Here is a 12,935-nt window from a genome sequence, read left to right as displayed (position 1 = left end):
TGTGTGGAGATTGAAAACTGGAAAAGAGGCCTGGGCCTGAGGGCTGCCTGCTGTCCTCGGGCCCCAGACTCCATGGCTCTGGGCTGTAAAACCAGTTCCACTAGCCATCTCAGGCCCAGGAGAGCGAGCGAGGGAGCTTGAGGGCTGCTGGGTGGAGTGGTTCTGTACCTCAGCCTCAGACAGGCTCTACACCTAGACAAAGAAGTAAGACAAAGAAGTTGAGAAAAAAAGTGAGCGGAGACAAGGTTATGTTGTGGCCATATTTAATTCAACTTCAAGTGAACTGGGGGTTGGTGGGAGCTGTGAGGGTCTCCTGCTTCACAGAATGGGGTCCCTAACAGCCAGTCACATCTACCCAGGGCTGGCTAGACACCCCAGGGAGCCCCAGCTTGAGCAAGGGCCTGGGTCAGGAAGTACACTCACTACAGAGGGTGACCTGAGGTGGCTCTAAAGACCAGGGTGGAGGACAAGGGACAGAGCTTACAGATGGAGACCTATGGGGTCTGTGACAATTTTCTCCAGACCCCACCAAGCCCCTAAGCTGCTTCTAAGAGAAGAATGGCTCACTCCTGTCACCACTGGGCACGGAAGGAGAAGCCAAACTCATCTTAAGAGTTAGTTAATCTTTCAATTGCTTAAAATCAGTCAGTGCAAAATGAGGTAAGGAACCCTGTGTCACCAGCTGGGAAGTAGCCCTCACACGAGCCTCCGTCTCTTGGAGTCACGCCCCATGTTGTCGCCTTCCTGGGCATCCACCTCACAGTCCAGCGGGGATACCAGGTTCAGCAGCGGGTCCTCGGAGGCACGGCCAAAAAGAGCCAGTAGGAGAGCCACCCCAAAGCCTGTGGCTCGCTCGCCCTGCAGACAGGACAGGGACAGTGGAAAGGTCTGAGCCAGAGGAGCAGCTCTGTAAAAGGGGCTCTCCAGGCTTCTAATCCCTCCTTCTCCACATGGAGGTCCTGGGACACAAGGCTGTGTCTCAGGACCTCCCTGCAGATGTCCTGACACGCTCGGGGCCAGCAAGGTGACTGGGTGGTGGGCGCAGCCTAACTAATAGCTGCAGCTCGGGGTGGACACGGTCTGGGCCTCCTACTAAGCATAGGCGAGGCTGGCTGGGAGGACAGCACACAGCAGCTACTCTGTTCCCAGGGATGAGGAGGCCAGAGGTCAGAGGGACTGCAGCTGGCTGGAGGCTGGGCCACAGATTATCTGACACAGAACACAGAACCTTACTGATGAACTCAGCAGCGGCTCTGAGGAGCTCTGCAAGAACAGGGTAGGAGGGAGGGAGTGGCCTAGGCCATGAGGCGGAAGTGAAGATGTGTCTGGAGGGAAGAGGAGGAGCCCTGAGGCACTCACAGCATGCACTGGAGCAGCGATGTCCAGGTGGACCCAGACCCCGGGCCAGTCAAACCCGATGTGTGAAGCAATGAAGAGGCCAGCACAGGAGCTGGGGCTGTTGTCTCGGTCCTGGGGACAAGAGGACATTTGGTGACACCCTTTCCCCAGCAGTGGGAGAAGTCTGGAAGGTTCTCTCTAACCAATCCTTATCCATCAGCTATACATGGAAGTTTTTTGGTGAACCAGGTGGCAGAAGTGGGCTCTGACCTAGAACAAGGCATCTACCTCCCCCCAGGGCAGGGAACACTCCAAAGGCGCTAAAGAGGCAAATAAATCCGACCCTGCTCTCTGTGGGCCTGGTCAGTGAGCATGCTCAGTGACGTCGGACTCTGTACGGCGTCTGGAGCTTGGGAACACTGGTCTTCTCGCTCACATACTCCTCAGGGCCCCGGCTGCACCCCTGAGCACAGGCCCCACACCTACCGCCACGGAGTTCTTCATGTCAGCCACAGCCGAGGTGAATTCGCTGAAGTGCAGCTCAGGGCAGTAGACTAGCGGGTGGACCAGGTCCCCGCACTTCCGGCCAGCCTTCACGCAGGCCGCCTCCCACTCGGCGCTGTTGGTGAGCACGGCTGCATGGTACTTCCCTGTGGCAATGCCCTAGGCAAAGGACACAAGGGAAGCAACCGTACCAGGGAAGACAGCAGAGAACGCAAGGTGGAGCAAGCAGAGCAGTCGGCAGACAGGAAATACAGCGAGGGAGAGGGAGAAGAGGCGGAAAGAGGAGGCTTGGACAACAAGTGGGCGGGGCATGGGTTCCGGTCCAACCGCAGGAGGGGAAGCGACCTTGCCTCCGGAATGACAGCGGCACATGTTCACCTGCCAACGAGGGTTCAGGCTTCTGGGGAGCTGCAGCCAAGAGGTGAAGTGTGGTACTCACTTGTGCCCCTGTCAGGGTGGCCATGTCCACGATGATGTCAGCCCCCAGGTCTTTGCAAGCGTAAGACACCCCGTCTGCCAGCACCAGCCTGCCCTCAGCATCCGTGTTGTTGATCTCTACGGTCCTGGGCAAGGCACAGACCCAGTTCAGGAATACAGCTCCAACTGAGCATCGCTGACCTCTCTTTGTAGTGGGGAGCCCCGTCTCTGCAGCTCCTCTATCTCCATGGCACGTGCCCTCCCAGGACTATGAGACACCTCATCCCTTAGGGGGTGCCTCGGGAGGCAGGGCGGGAGTCTACAAGTCTAAAGGACAGTGCAAGCGTGACAGGGAGCCTTACTTCCCCGAGTACAGCAGGTGAATGTCATCCGGCCTGGTGGCATTGGGTCCAACTGCATTCTCGGCCAAGCAGAACACAGCATGGAGGTTATCTTTGAAACCCTGAGAGGAGAGGCAAGTGAGAGGTCCCATTATAGACTGGGAATTCTGGGGGGAGTGAAGGAGAAGGGGGAGAGAGCCAGGTGCTCTCAGACCCGTAGACAGCAGTAGACAGACAGACAGACTTAGACAGACAGACTTAGGCCATAAGGAGCAGGAAGTGAAGGTGCAATTTGGCAAGACCCCTTTTAGAAGGGGAAAAGCCCTCCAGAGGCCAGACCATGCAGCAGATCTCACTACACAACATATGAAAACTTGACATTTGAGGCAATCCTCCTGCCTCAGCCTCCTGACCATCATTCTTACCCAAAATTTTACCACACATCACATCACTTCCTGGGTCCTGTGACCCAGTTCTTCCTACAGGTAGCAATCCCAGCCCCCATGACAAGAAAGAGCCTTCCCACCTCTGTATTCCTTCAGTGTGACCCCTACAGCATGGCTGTGACACTCAAGTGTCTCATGTGTGGTGTGTGTGTGTGACTGGCTGTGGCCTCCTGGATTCACCACCCCTCATGCTCATCACTGGGTACCCCAGCACCAGCTGGAGGGGCGTCCAGAAGAACTGACCTGCAGGACATTTCCTTGCCAGCATGTCTTAGATGGCAGGGCAACAGGAGTAAAGGCCTTCTGCAAACACGTGCGCCCATGGCTGTTCCCTTCAGAGAACCTTCAGCAAGCACCCCGAGTCAGCTCTTCTTACCCAGTAAGCTTGCTAAGCTCCACTGCCAGGAGAGAAACCAGAACTGGCGCCCTCACCTGCTTGATGGCGGCTCTGAAGGCTCCCAGGACGGCTGCCGCACCCCCACAGTCTCGCTTCATCCCTGGCATAGTGGTCTGTAGTCACACAAAAGGACCGGAAGCGAGGGTACAAGCCACATAAGTCACATGAGCATGGAGCATGGCTGACAGCAGCCTCTAATCGTCCAACCTGCATGGCACACCAGGACCCCACCTTTCACAGGGCTCCCTGAGCACCCCTACAGTTCATGAAACTGACTGGCCAAGGGGGGCTTCTACTAAAGCAAGAAGAAGGAACAGCAGAAGTGGCGGAGATATAACTCTTCTTGTTTGTAGAGTTTTGGGGCTACCAAGCAATAAATATGGTAGAAGGAGACCAGGAAGCTACAGTGTCCAGACTCACCATGACTGGGTTCTCCCACAGAGCCCTGGATCCCAGGCCAGCTTAGGAGTCTACTCTCACGGTCTCTGCCCTCTTCTGCACCCTGACTCCACAGAAACCAAGGCTCATGTGGCGTCACTCAGCCAGCACCTCAGGAGGCTTGGCCAGGAATTTCCAGTGGCTATCAGAACTATGGCTTCCTTCTCAGACATGGGACCCAGGAGGTGAAGTATTTGCCAATCAGCCATTTTGCCTGTGTTCTACATTTTGCACAGGTTCCTGTTGTGTCTCCTCTGAGGGGGACAGGGTAACCCCAGGCTCATGCCTATCCCATTCTCCCTGAGCACAGCTGGCAGCCAGCCTGTGTATGGCTTTGGCTTCTAGCAGTTCAGTCCGACTACAGTCAGACACAACAGTGTGCTGACGGCTTCACTCTTGATCTATATCCAGCCACAGCGAGGGTACAATATACACAGCGTCCCGTCCACTTCTCCTCCAAGGAAGAGCCCTGTGCCCTAGCCCCTCCAGTTTCTGACCCTGCCACAGATGCCCACACTCATTCCAGCTTGTCTTCCGTCTACTCCTGCAGTGGCCACTTGAAGACACCGTCACTGGCTTTCTTTTGTCCATCCCTGTAGCTTTTCTGGGGAGGCTCGGCTCTGTGCCTGCCCCTCTCCCTGCCTAGCAATTCCTATATGACTGCAGAGAGCAGACCTTGCTTATCCCTTACGCCACTGACATCCAACCATCAGTAGGGGGCATCTCTACTCTACCACGTGCAGCTGAAGACCCCTGCCACTAAATGCAAAAGCCAGCTTCTGTGAACTATTATGCTGTGACACGGCTGCGTCGCATCGGCCTCCGGCTCAGACTGACAGGTTTGGACTTTAAATAAAAACAAGTCCTCAGGAGAAAGACTCTGAGCCTGAAATGCACGGTCATTTTAGAGACCCCTTTGTATCTCAGGGGCCTTGAATTTTAGCTGACAGTGCTTTTTTTTGGATGTAGGAGGGCTGCTTTTATAAAACCATCAACTAAAAAGGACCCATCTCTCATGACTGAAAAGAAGCCGTCTTTCTGACCTACTCGGAGAGAACACGCAGGCCCACTGACGTGAAGAAATGGAGCCCCGGGCCTAGCAAAAAACCATTTCGAAATGACCCACCCAGAAAATGCCTCTGACAGCTGTTCATGGAACACAGTGTACCCTAGCACAGGTGTTACCTGCCAAGCAAAGTGCCAAGCTCAGCTGCTTACGTGAGGTCTCCTGACTCCCCCGAGTTTCTTCTGTTATCACAAAGGGAAAGGTTCTCAATACTTAGGTGCCATCTGCCCTGGTCACGTTGACACACACACAAAAGGCACAGCTACACAAAGTGTCAAAGCTCTGGTCCAGGGGAGGCTGTGGCCTCTCCGTGAGCCAAGAGCCACTGGCTCTTCTTCTTGTTGCCCTCTTAGGCGACCAAGTCATGGTGACCTCACTTGCAGAAGCCCCTCCGTGAAGCAGTAATGTTAGGTTTGAAATTTGTAAAGTTTAAAAACTCTCCTGGGGCTGGAGAGATGGCTTACTGGCCAAGAACGCTCGCTGCGTGGCCCTGAGTTCAGTTCCTAGTACCCCCATGTTCTCACAACCGCCCACCAGCTTGCGTGTGGTGCATACTTGCAGGCAAAACACATAAAATAAAATAGATTCAGAAAAAAAAAAAAAGACCGCCACTGGAGTGTGAGTCACTGTCCCTATTGTATGAGGGACACGCCTCAGCTGCCTCTTCCAGGTCAGCCGGAGCACAGGGCAGCCACGAGAGTGACAGACCCAGACAGCCACTGCCTGAGGCAGAGGCAAGAGATAGTTTCTAGATGAGGCAACGACACGGTAATAACAGGGCAAGCCTCGCTAGGAGAGCACAGGGCGGCACGCATCACCAGCACTAACGTGAGCTCTGCACCACAAGGCGGAACTTGTGTACACCACTTGACAGCCTCCCTGTGCTCCAGGGCTTCTCTGATGAGCTAATGGTGACAAAGGAACGTGAGGCTTCTGGTATGAGGAAGTGCACCAAATTACGGCTCATGCATGACTCTGGGTGTTGACAGCCTCCAGGAGATCCACCCATCATGTACAAAACAGACACCCGAGGCTCGGGGCGGCCCACTTAACTGCCTCGGGCTCCGTATCAGAACAATCATTCAAAGCACGCAGGCTGACGTACCCACTTGCAAATGCTACTGGGGCAAGGCTGCAGGCTGGGGCATCTATGCTTCAAATGAGCCATCGGGAGCCCAGGACAGGAGTGGGAGATTGACCATGGCACCCACTGTTTTGTTTTTCTCTGTAAACCTCCCCCCCCTGCCCTGGGAGCCTCTGGTATCAGTTGCCTAGGGTGACAGAAACCCCTCAAGTTAAAGGATTGGTGGGCTGGGGTTCTGCGTAGGAACAGAAGAACAACCCTGGTTCCCATGTGTACCCAACACAGAAATGAGCAGAAGGGTGAATAGATTTGAATTCACAGGATGAGAGACCCAGGCAAACTTCTTTAATGCTATAATCCATCAGCAATTAGCAGAGACAGAGATGGACACTTATTTCGTGGGTCTTTTCCCTATTAAAACACACTAATGAGATCTGAAGTGTTAATATGCTGCTGCTCTCTTTATTTGGATTGGAATATTTTTCTTTTCTAAATTTTCAACTGGCAAGATAATATGTGTGGAATTCAATAAAAGAGAATTATTTGCTATTGGGGTTATTTTTAAACTTGTATTATTAGTTCCATTTCCTGAGTAGTCCTGAAAATAATTGTGTTGGGTAGAAGAGGAAGGATTTTAAATAAAACAATCGCCCACTCCTGATACTAAATGCACTAGGTACTTGAACGTGCCAGTCTGAATTGCACCCTGAAACCCACATCTTACCTTTCCTTTGATGCTGAGACCGCCGGTGTCATAGACGATGCCCTTGCCCACCCAGGCAATGGTCTGTGTGGCCCCATCAGGGGTGTGGCTAAGGATGGCCAGAGCGGGTGGATGGAGGGCAGCTTTGCCAACCCCATAGATTCCTGTGTAGGGAAAAGGAAGAAGTGAGGTGCCCATCGCACTGGTGGAGACGTCCAGAGGCCCTGCAGACTCTGGTGCTGGCACTAGCTGGCCCATACCTCTCCTGCATAGCAACCTCAATAGATCTCCCTTCCCACTCCTGCTAGGAGCCAGTGTGGGATGGGAGAACACAGATCCATTCCAACATCTATGACTGCAAAGTATTGTTAGGCAACAAAACTCGCTGAGGGGAAAAAAAAAACGTGGCACGGTGCCTATGGGGAACAGAGGAGGTCTTACCGAGTGAAGCAATTCGTGGACGATGCTTCAAGGCCTCTCCTGCCCACACGAGTCCCCCGCCCTGAGCTCAGAGCCTTCCTTCTCCTGCAGCTCCCATGGCCTTTGCCCTATCACTTCCCTCCCTTTTTGCTTACATACTCCATCTTCCCAAAGAAAGAGGTGATGCCCGAGCACAGACGCTATGCATGCATCAAGGTGCCCTGCCCAACCACAAGGAAGGAGAAAATGCCTGTCTGACAAACTCCTACTCATCCTGCCCAGGACTGCCACCTCCTCAGAGAAACGCCCCAGCAAAAATGGCCGCTGCCACGGCGTGTTGTTCTGGTTAATGTGTGGGGGGTTGGCATGGCTCTGACCGCTGTTCCAGGGATACACTGATGAACATGCCCTTCCCGTAATTCTCCTTCCCTTAATCGAGGAGCTCCGGCGAGGGTCTTATCTATAAAAGGACTTGGCACAAGTGACACGGCCTTCTGAAGACTAGATGAACATCTTGCTTCCCTACTCTGTCCTCAGACACCTTACTCTGAGGTGGACACTGGCCACACACCATTGAGTTGTCTTTTGGAGAGGACCCACTGGGGGGACCCAGTCTGAGCAGGATTACCCCGTCCCCAGCCCCAAGGCCAGGCAGCAGCCTACACAGGCTTCCTCCGCCAGTCTTCACACTGCTGTGGCAGGTGAAAACCCAAGTCAGTAAGGCGGAGGGTGCTGTTGCCTGAGCCCAGGACCTTGGAAGGAACTTACTTCATAGTCACTGAAAACTGTGGCAGTGACCTTTGCCTGCTCTGTCTAGAAAGCGCCTGAGACAGCCCAGCTTCCTCCCCCTCTAATTCCTGGTTATGTAGAGATCAGAGAAGGAGGTAGCTTTACGAGAGACATGTAGGCCAGGACAGCCCCTGACTTACAGGAAATATGTTCGGTATGAGAACACTATCCACTGGGACCCTGAAAGTGGCCATGAACATGTGCAATCGAGGAACGGAAGGCCTCACTGAGCTGGCTCTGAGCAAGCGCATGGGAGGCCAGAGACAGAAGATGGGAAGGAGGTGGGTCCAGTGACTCCCAGGATCAGCAGCAGAACCTGGAAGGCTGCCCCTGCCTCCCCTAGGGATGCTCTGTCTCCTAAGCTCTGGTCTTGGCCTGGGACCCAGGCTGATTCCATTCCCTTCACATCCCCAGCAGGAGGAGACTGAGGACCCTGTGCCAAATGCTCCCAATGCTACCCCTGCCACTCAGGTTCCCCCAGCCTCTCCTGACAGTGAGAACTGTGGTGGGGAGGAAGCTCTACACACCTCCAAATCCTTTGGTCTTTAGCTGCTCATCGCGGATGATGGTGGGGGTGATACCCAGCTCCTTTCCAACTTGGATAATCTCCTGGACAGATTCATGGAAAAATCAACAGCACGAGACACGTGAAAAAGGCTTGACTCAAGGCGAGGCTGGGCTTCACGCCAAAGATGAGTCTATCCATGGCTTCATGGTGGGAAAGGAACTACCTTGGGGCCAGTGGCTGTGCCTCCCATGATTAAGCCCGGGCGGGGGTGGGGGGGGTCTGGCCCTGCAAACTCAGCTTCCTGCAGCTGGTCTCAGTGAGGACCCATCCCACCCATGCATGTCCTCAGCTAAGGATGCTGACCTTCTGGAGCAAAACGGACACCAGGATTTGATGAACACAGCCTTGGGACTTCCAGGCCAGAAAAGGTACCGAAAAACTTAAGGCTTTCTTGCCGTCACTGTGATCTGAAAACTATCCCACCTCAGCTTATCAGGATAAGACCACGAACCTCAAGGAAGATGTCTGTGTTCATCTCATTGCACGGCGTGTCCACAATGCGAGCTGCTAGTCGGACACCTTCTGTAGCATTGGTTAAACACTAGGGAAGAAGAGTCAAGTTCATCGCTGGGGCCCACGGGCAGGGTGGGAAGGGATGTTCTCGCCCCATCCCATCCAGTTCCCTGTGGACCACAGACATCAAAGATCTAACACTCTAGAAGAATGCTTCAGGCGGTTCACAGGTATGGGTATGGAAGGAGCAGGTGCTTTGAGAATCCCTCAAAACATCACCCTACAATGTTGAGAAGGTTGCTTTCCATGAGCCCTCTGGAGGAACAGAGGCCTGTCACCCTGTCCTCCTGGTCACTGAATGGTCTACTAGGGCATTGCTGTAGAAGGAATGGGACCATGTTCTGTCTTAGAGAGCTCATTAGCCTCAGGGGACCCAGGAGAGGAAAGGAGCTTGAGACAACAGACCCCACCAGACTCCTAGCTCTGTAGTAAGGACAACTTGGGGACAGCCCAATTGGGTCTGTAGATGCTAGATGTACCCAGAGACAGGTGGCTCCAGGTCTCTGCAGAGCCACCCCAGACCTAGACTCCTGCCTGTCCATCTTTCTCTGCCACAGGGCCTTCCTCATAGCTGACTTGAGCAGACCTCCACCTCCATTTAATCCCATCATGTGCCCAAAGTCTCAGAAGCCAGGGATAACTGACTACGTCAGTGCCTCTGTACTGGCCGGAAGAAACAGATATTAAGGGGCTTGCGGGGGCGCGGGGCTTTAGCTTGCAGTTCATCATCACCTCCCCCGGACTTGTATGTCAGGAGGGCAGGCGCAAGTCGATTCTGCCAGCCGGCCACCGCCCCCGCTGTCTGACCATCACAAGAGCCGCTGCCTGTCCCAGGTAATTAAACCTCGAAGGCTCTGCGTAGAGACCAGGGAGCTGACAGCTCAGATATGAGCTGTGCTTGTGAGCCCCTGCCACCTGTCAGCAGCCGGTGGCCTGCGTGGGATGTGTGTTGGGCCGAGGACTGGCCTCAAGGGAGGCAGTCTAACCCCGCAGACCCTCCACCGAGTTCTCACTAAGCAAAGGATGAGAGTGAAGAGCATTTCAACCTCGGTCTCACTGACAAGAGAAGAAATATCCACTCACTTCTTTCTCGTGGGTTTATGTGAGGCTTGCTACACAGCAGGCAATGTGATGGACTCTCCGATAACTGGGAGAGATGTCAGTAGAGACAAGGACAAAGCAACTGATTAAAAGTCTACAGGACCCAGACAGAGCTCTAGGGGTGGGCATCGTGGGGGATACCCTGGTGAGGAAAAAGAGGAGGCACTTATCACCACAGAGTGCCCAGACGTGAGCGGCTGGCAGGAGGTGAGGCGGAAGCCCAGAAGGGACCCCCGAGAATTAGCAGGCAGACATGGTCTTCAGTGCCCACTGCCAGATGAAGGCCACAAGTAGTGGAAACTTTGCAGAGTTGAGACACCAAGGCCAGAGAGTTTGGAAAGAGAAAGTAAGAGGGTGGAGGGCAGTTGGGACAAGAGGCTTGAGAATTGGGGGGTATGCTTCAAGGAGAGACGGACACATCGTGGCCCTCAGAAAAAGAGAAGGGGCCCAAACTAGACCTGGGTGGGTTGGAAGAGAAAGGGGGTTAAAACCAGCAAAGCAACTAGACTGTTTTCAAAAACAGAGAGCTGACACGAGATGGCAGACATGGAGGACCGCCCCCTTTTAACTGTATCAGGGAGACAGAGGGCAAAGCCCTCAAGTAGGGTGCTTGCTTGAGGCTCAAGCAACAGCCTTCCTGAAGCCAAAGTGGAGGGACAAGTTGGCCTCTGGCTGCTGGGTGGAAGCCGGGTCAAGGCAACGGAAGGCAACCTAGGTCAGGCACCTCCCTTGCCTGACAGGCTGGCAGTGGTTTTCAGCCTGCCTGAGTTTCCTCTGAGGCTCCAGTGAGACGAAACACATAAAGGTGCTCCCCACCTAACACGTAAAGGTGCTCCCACTGTCACACACAAAAGTGCTCCCCACTTAAGGGGACAACTATGCATAATCAAATCACAGCTGCACCAAACGGAGACCTGAAAATACAACCCAAGACCCTTTTTTGGGATTCCCGAAAAGCACTGTAGCTCTTCCCAGGGGGAGAGAAGAGAAGAGCTCTCCACCTGTGCTCCCAGAAGGCATGTTGCCTCTAGATACCCACTTGCAAGGTGGACACTTCCACTGGGCCATTGTCTTGTCCCACCAGGAAGAACTCCACCATGACTGTCCTCTTCTCTGCGCGCCGGGATGCCCCTGAGCGGTGTGTGAAGAGTGGGAAGGCCCGTGCCAAGGCACAGGCAGAGGCAAAAACCTCAGTCTGTTCGCAGACCATCTGTAGTGAGAGAGAAGCAAGGTGGGGCTGAAGCCACAAAGGGACACCACCAGGACTCTCCCAATAGCAGCTCTACAAACCCAGACGGCTGTGCCCCCCCAGTAACCTGAGGCTGCGTGAGAAAAATGTCTGCCACCAGATGTTGTCCACTCTTTCCCAGACAGATGAGCAGGGCACAGACATAAGCCCAGGCCTCAATAAATCTAGGCTGGCATCTCTGATTTGTCACGCAAACCGATCCGGTGTAAATCACTCGGTGGTTGAAGGGTTAGAATGGGAGATCACACGGGCCAGCCTGCTGTGCTTGAGGTGGGCCACGGGCTGGGGTACACTCACCGGCCCAGCACTCACCAGGATACACCGGTGGGTTCCAGGAGGCAGGCAGGTTCTCACGAGCCTGGTGATGAAGTGGGCTGCGGACGGGCTGTTATGCCGGCTCACCCTAGAAGGCAGAGCTGCCACTGTGGCGCAGTTCAGGTAGAGAGGACAGCTGTCTGTGGGGTTGGGGTTGAGCGTGGCCAGAGCTGCCTGCCAGAGCTGGATTAGAAAGGAGATATGAGACGGACCGGGCTTCAACACGTGTGCTGTGTGGCTAGATGCGCCCTGCGGGCCACGCCTGCTTGTCTAAGGCACCCTAGCCGCTGCCACCAGGCATGTGTGGCTCTCTGGTACCCTACCACCCTCGTGGGACTGCGCCTCGCGCTGGCAAGGCCTGTCTGGGGACCCTCTGCTTCAAACACTTGGAGGCCCGGCTCCTGGGCCCTGGCTAGTGGCCATGGAAGCGGGTCTCGAGGCCAGAGGCCACGCGGAAAGCCGCCACTGGGCCTTCTGCAGGGCCCGGCCCAGAGGCGCGGAAGCAGGTGGCTCGGCCCGGGCAGGCCGGCGACACAGGCCGGGCCTCGCTGCAGCCAGGGCCTTGGGGACAGACGGCTAGGCCTGTCGCGGGCCTGCGCCCTGGGCCCGGCGGGGCGCGCGGGCGAGGCGGGGCCCGTGGCCCAGGGCCTGGGCTTGGCAGGCGCATGGCGGCCGCGGCCCGCTCACCTCCTCGGTGACCCGGGGCTGCAGCTTCCCGCGGACGTGGCTCCAGGGCACGCGGTGCAGGTGTTGCAGCTGGCCCAACAGCAGCAGGGGCCGGCTCTGGGGGTCCGCGTCCCCGGCGCTGGCCTGGAACTGCAGCCCCACGCTCGCCATCTTCCCCCCCACGACCCCGGCCGGGCCGCCCAGCACCCTGCGCCCTGCTCCGGCCCGGCTCGGCGCCGCCCCGGCCCGCCCGGCCTCGGCGCCCCGCCTTCCCCGCCGCCTCCGGGCCGCGCCGCCCTGCAGGGCCCACCCGGGGCGCGAGGGGGCGCCGGCGGAGGCGGGGCGCGGGCCGTACTGCGCCTTCCGGGCCTCCGTTGGGGGGCAAGTGGCGCGCGAGCCCCTGGAAGCGCTCCAGCTCTGGCTACTGCCCTGGCCCGGCTGGCAGTAGGTTCCTGGACTCGAGGAAGCCTCACTTGCCAGGGACAGCCGTGGCTACTGCAGTGGCCTGACAATTAGGCACTCGGATCCCCCCTTTATTCCGCGTAGGCCGCCTCCTCGGCCTAACGCTCGCCAGAAAGGT

General features: G+C 55.9%; 1 protein-coding gene across 4 annotated transcripts; it reads right to left on the bottom strand.

The window, feature by feature from the left end:
* Positions 1-246: 246 nt before the first annotated feature.
* On the bottom strand, positions 247-12,611 carry Npepl1 (aminopeptidase-like 1). 4 transcript variants are annotated; one of them, NM_001378793.1, is made up of 12 exons: positions 12,377-12,598; positions 11,672-11,872; positions 11,165-11,335; positions 8,963-9,052; positions 8,471-8,552; positions 6,756-6,898; positions 3,479-3,556; positions 2,622-2,722; positions 2,282-2,405; positions 1,825-2,001; positions 1,360-1,470; positions 247-858 (listed from the first exon to the last, which is right to left on the bottom strand). In NM_001378793.1, exons 1-12 carry the CDS (start codon positions 12,524-12,526, stop codon positions 697-699), a joined length of 1,590 nt encoding a protein of 529 aa, NP_001365722.1. In that variant the 5' UTR covers positions 12,527-12,598; the 3' UTR covers positions 247-696. The 4 variants fall into 4 exon arrangements, 2 of the variants coding, with proteins under 2 accessions (NP_001365722.1, NP_998898.1); NM_213733.2 differs by having other exon boundaries at positions 11,687-11,872; XR_374462.1 differs by lacking the exons at positions 247-858; positions 1,360-1,470; positions 1,825-2,001; positions 2,282-2,405; positions 3,479-3,556 and adding an exon at positions 3,290-3,444 and having other exon boundaries at positions 12,377-12,611.
* Positions 12,612-12,935: the final 324 nt, after the last annotated feature.

The sequence above is a fragment of the Mus musculus genome, chromosome 2, assembly GCF_000001635.26.
Source record: "Mus musculus strain C57BL/6J chromosome 2, GRCm38.p6 C57BL/6J".
NCBI classification, from domain to species: domain Eukaryota; kingdom Metazoa; phylum Chordata; class Mammalia; order Rodentia; family Muridae; genus Mus; species Mus musculus.
The sequence above is the reverse complement of the archived record's forward strand: the minus strand, read 5'-3'. Positions and strand labels throughout refer to the sequence as shown.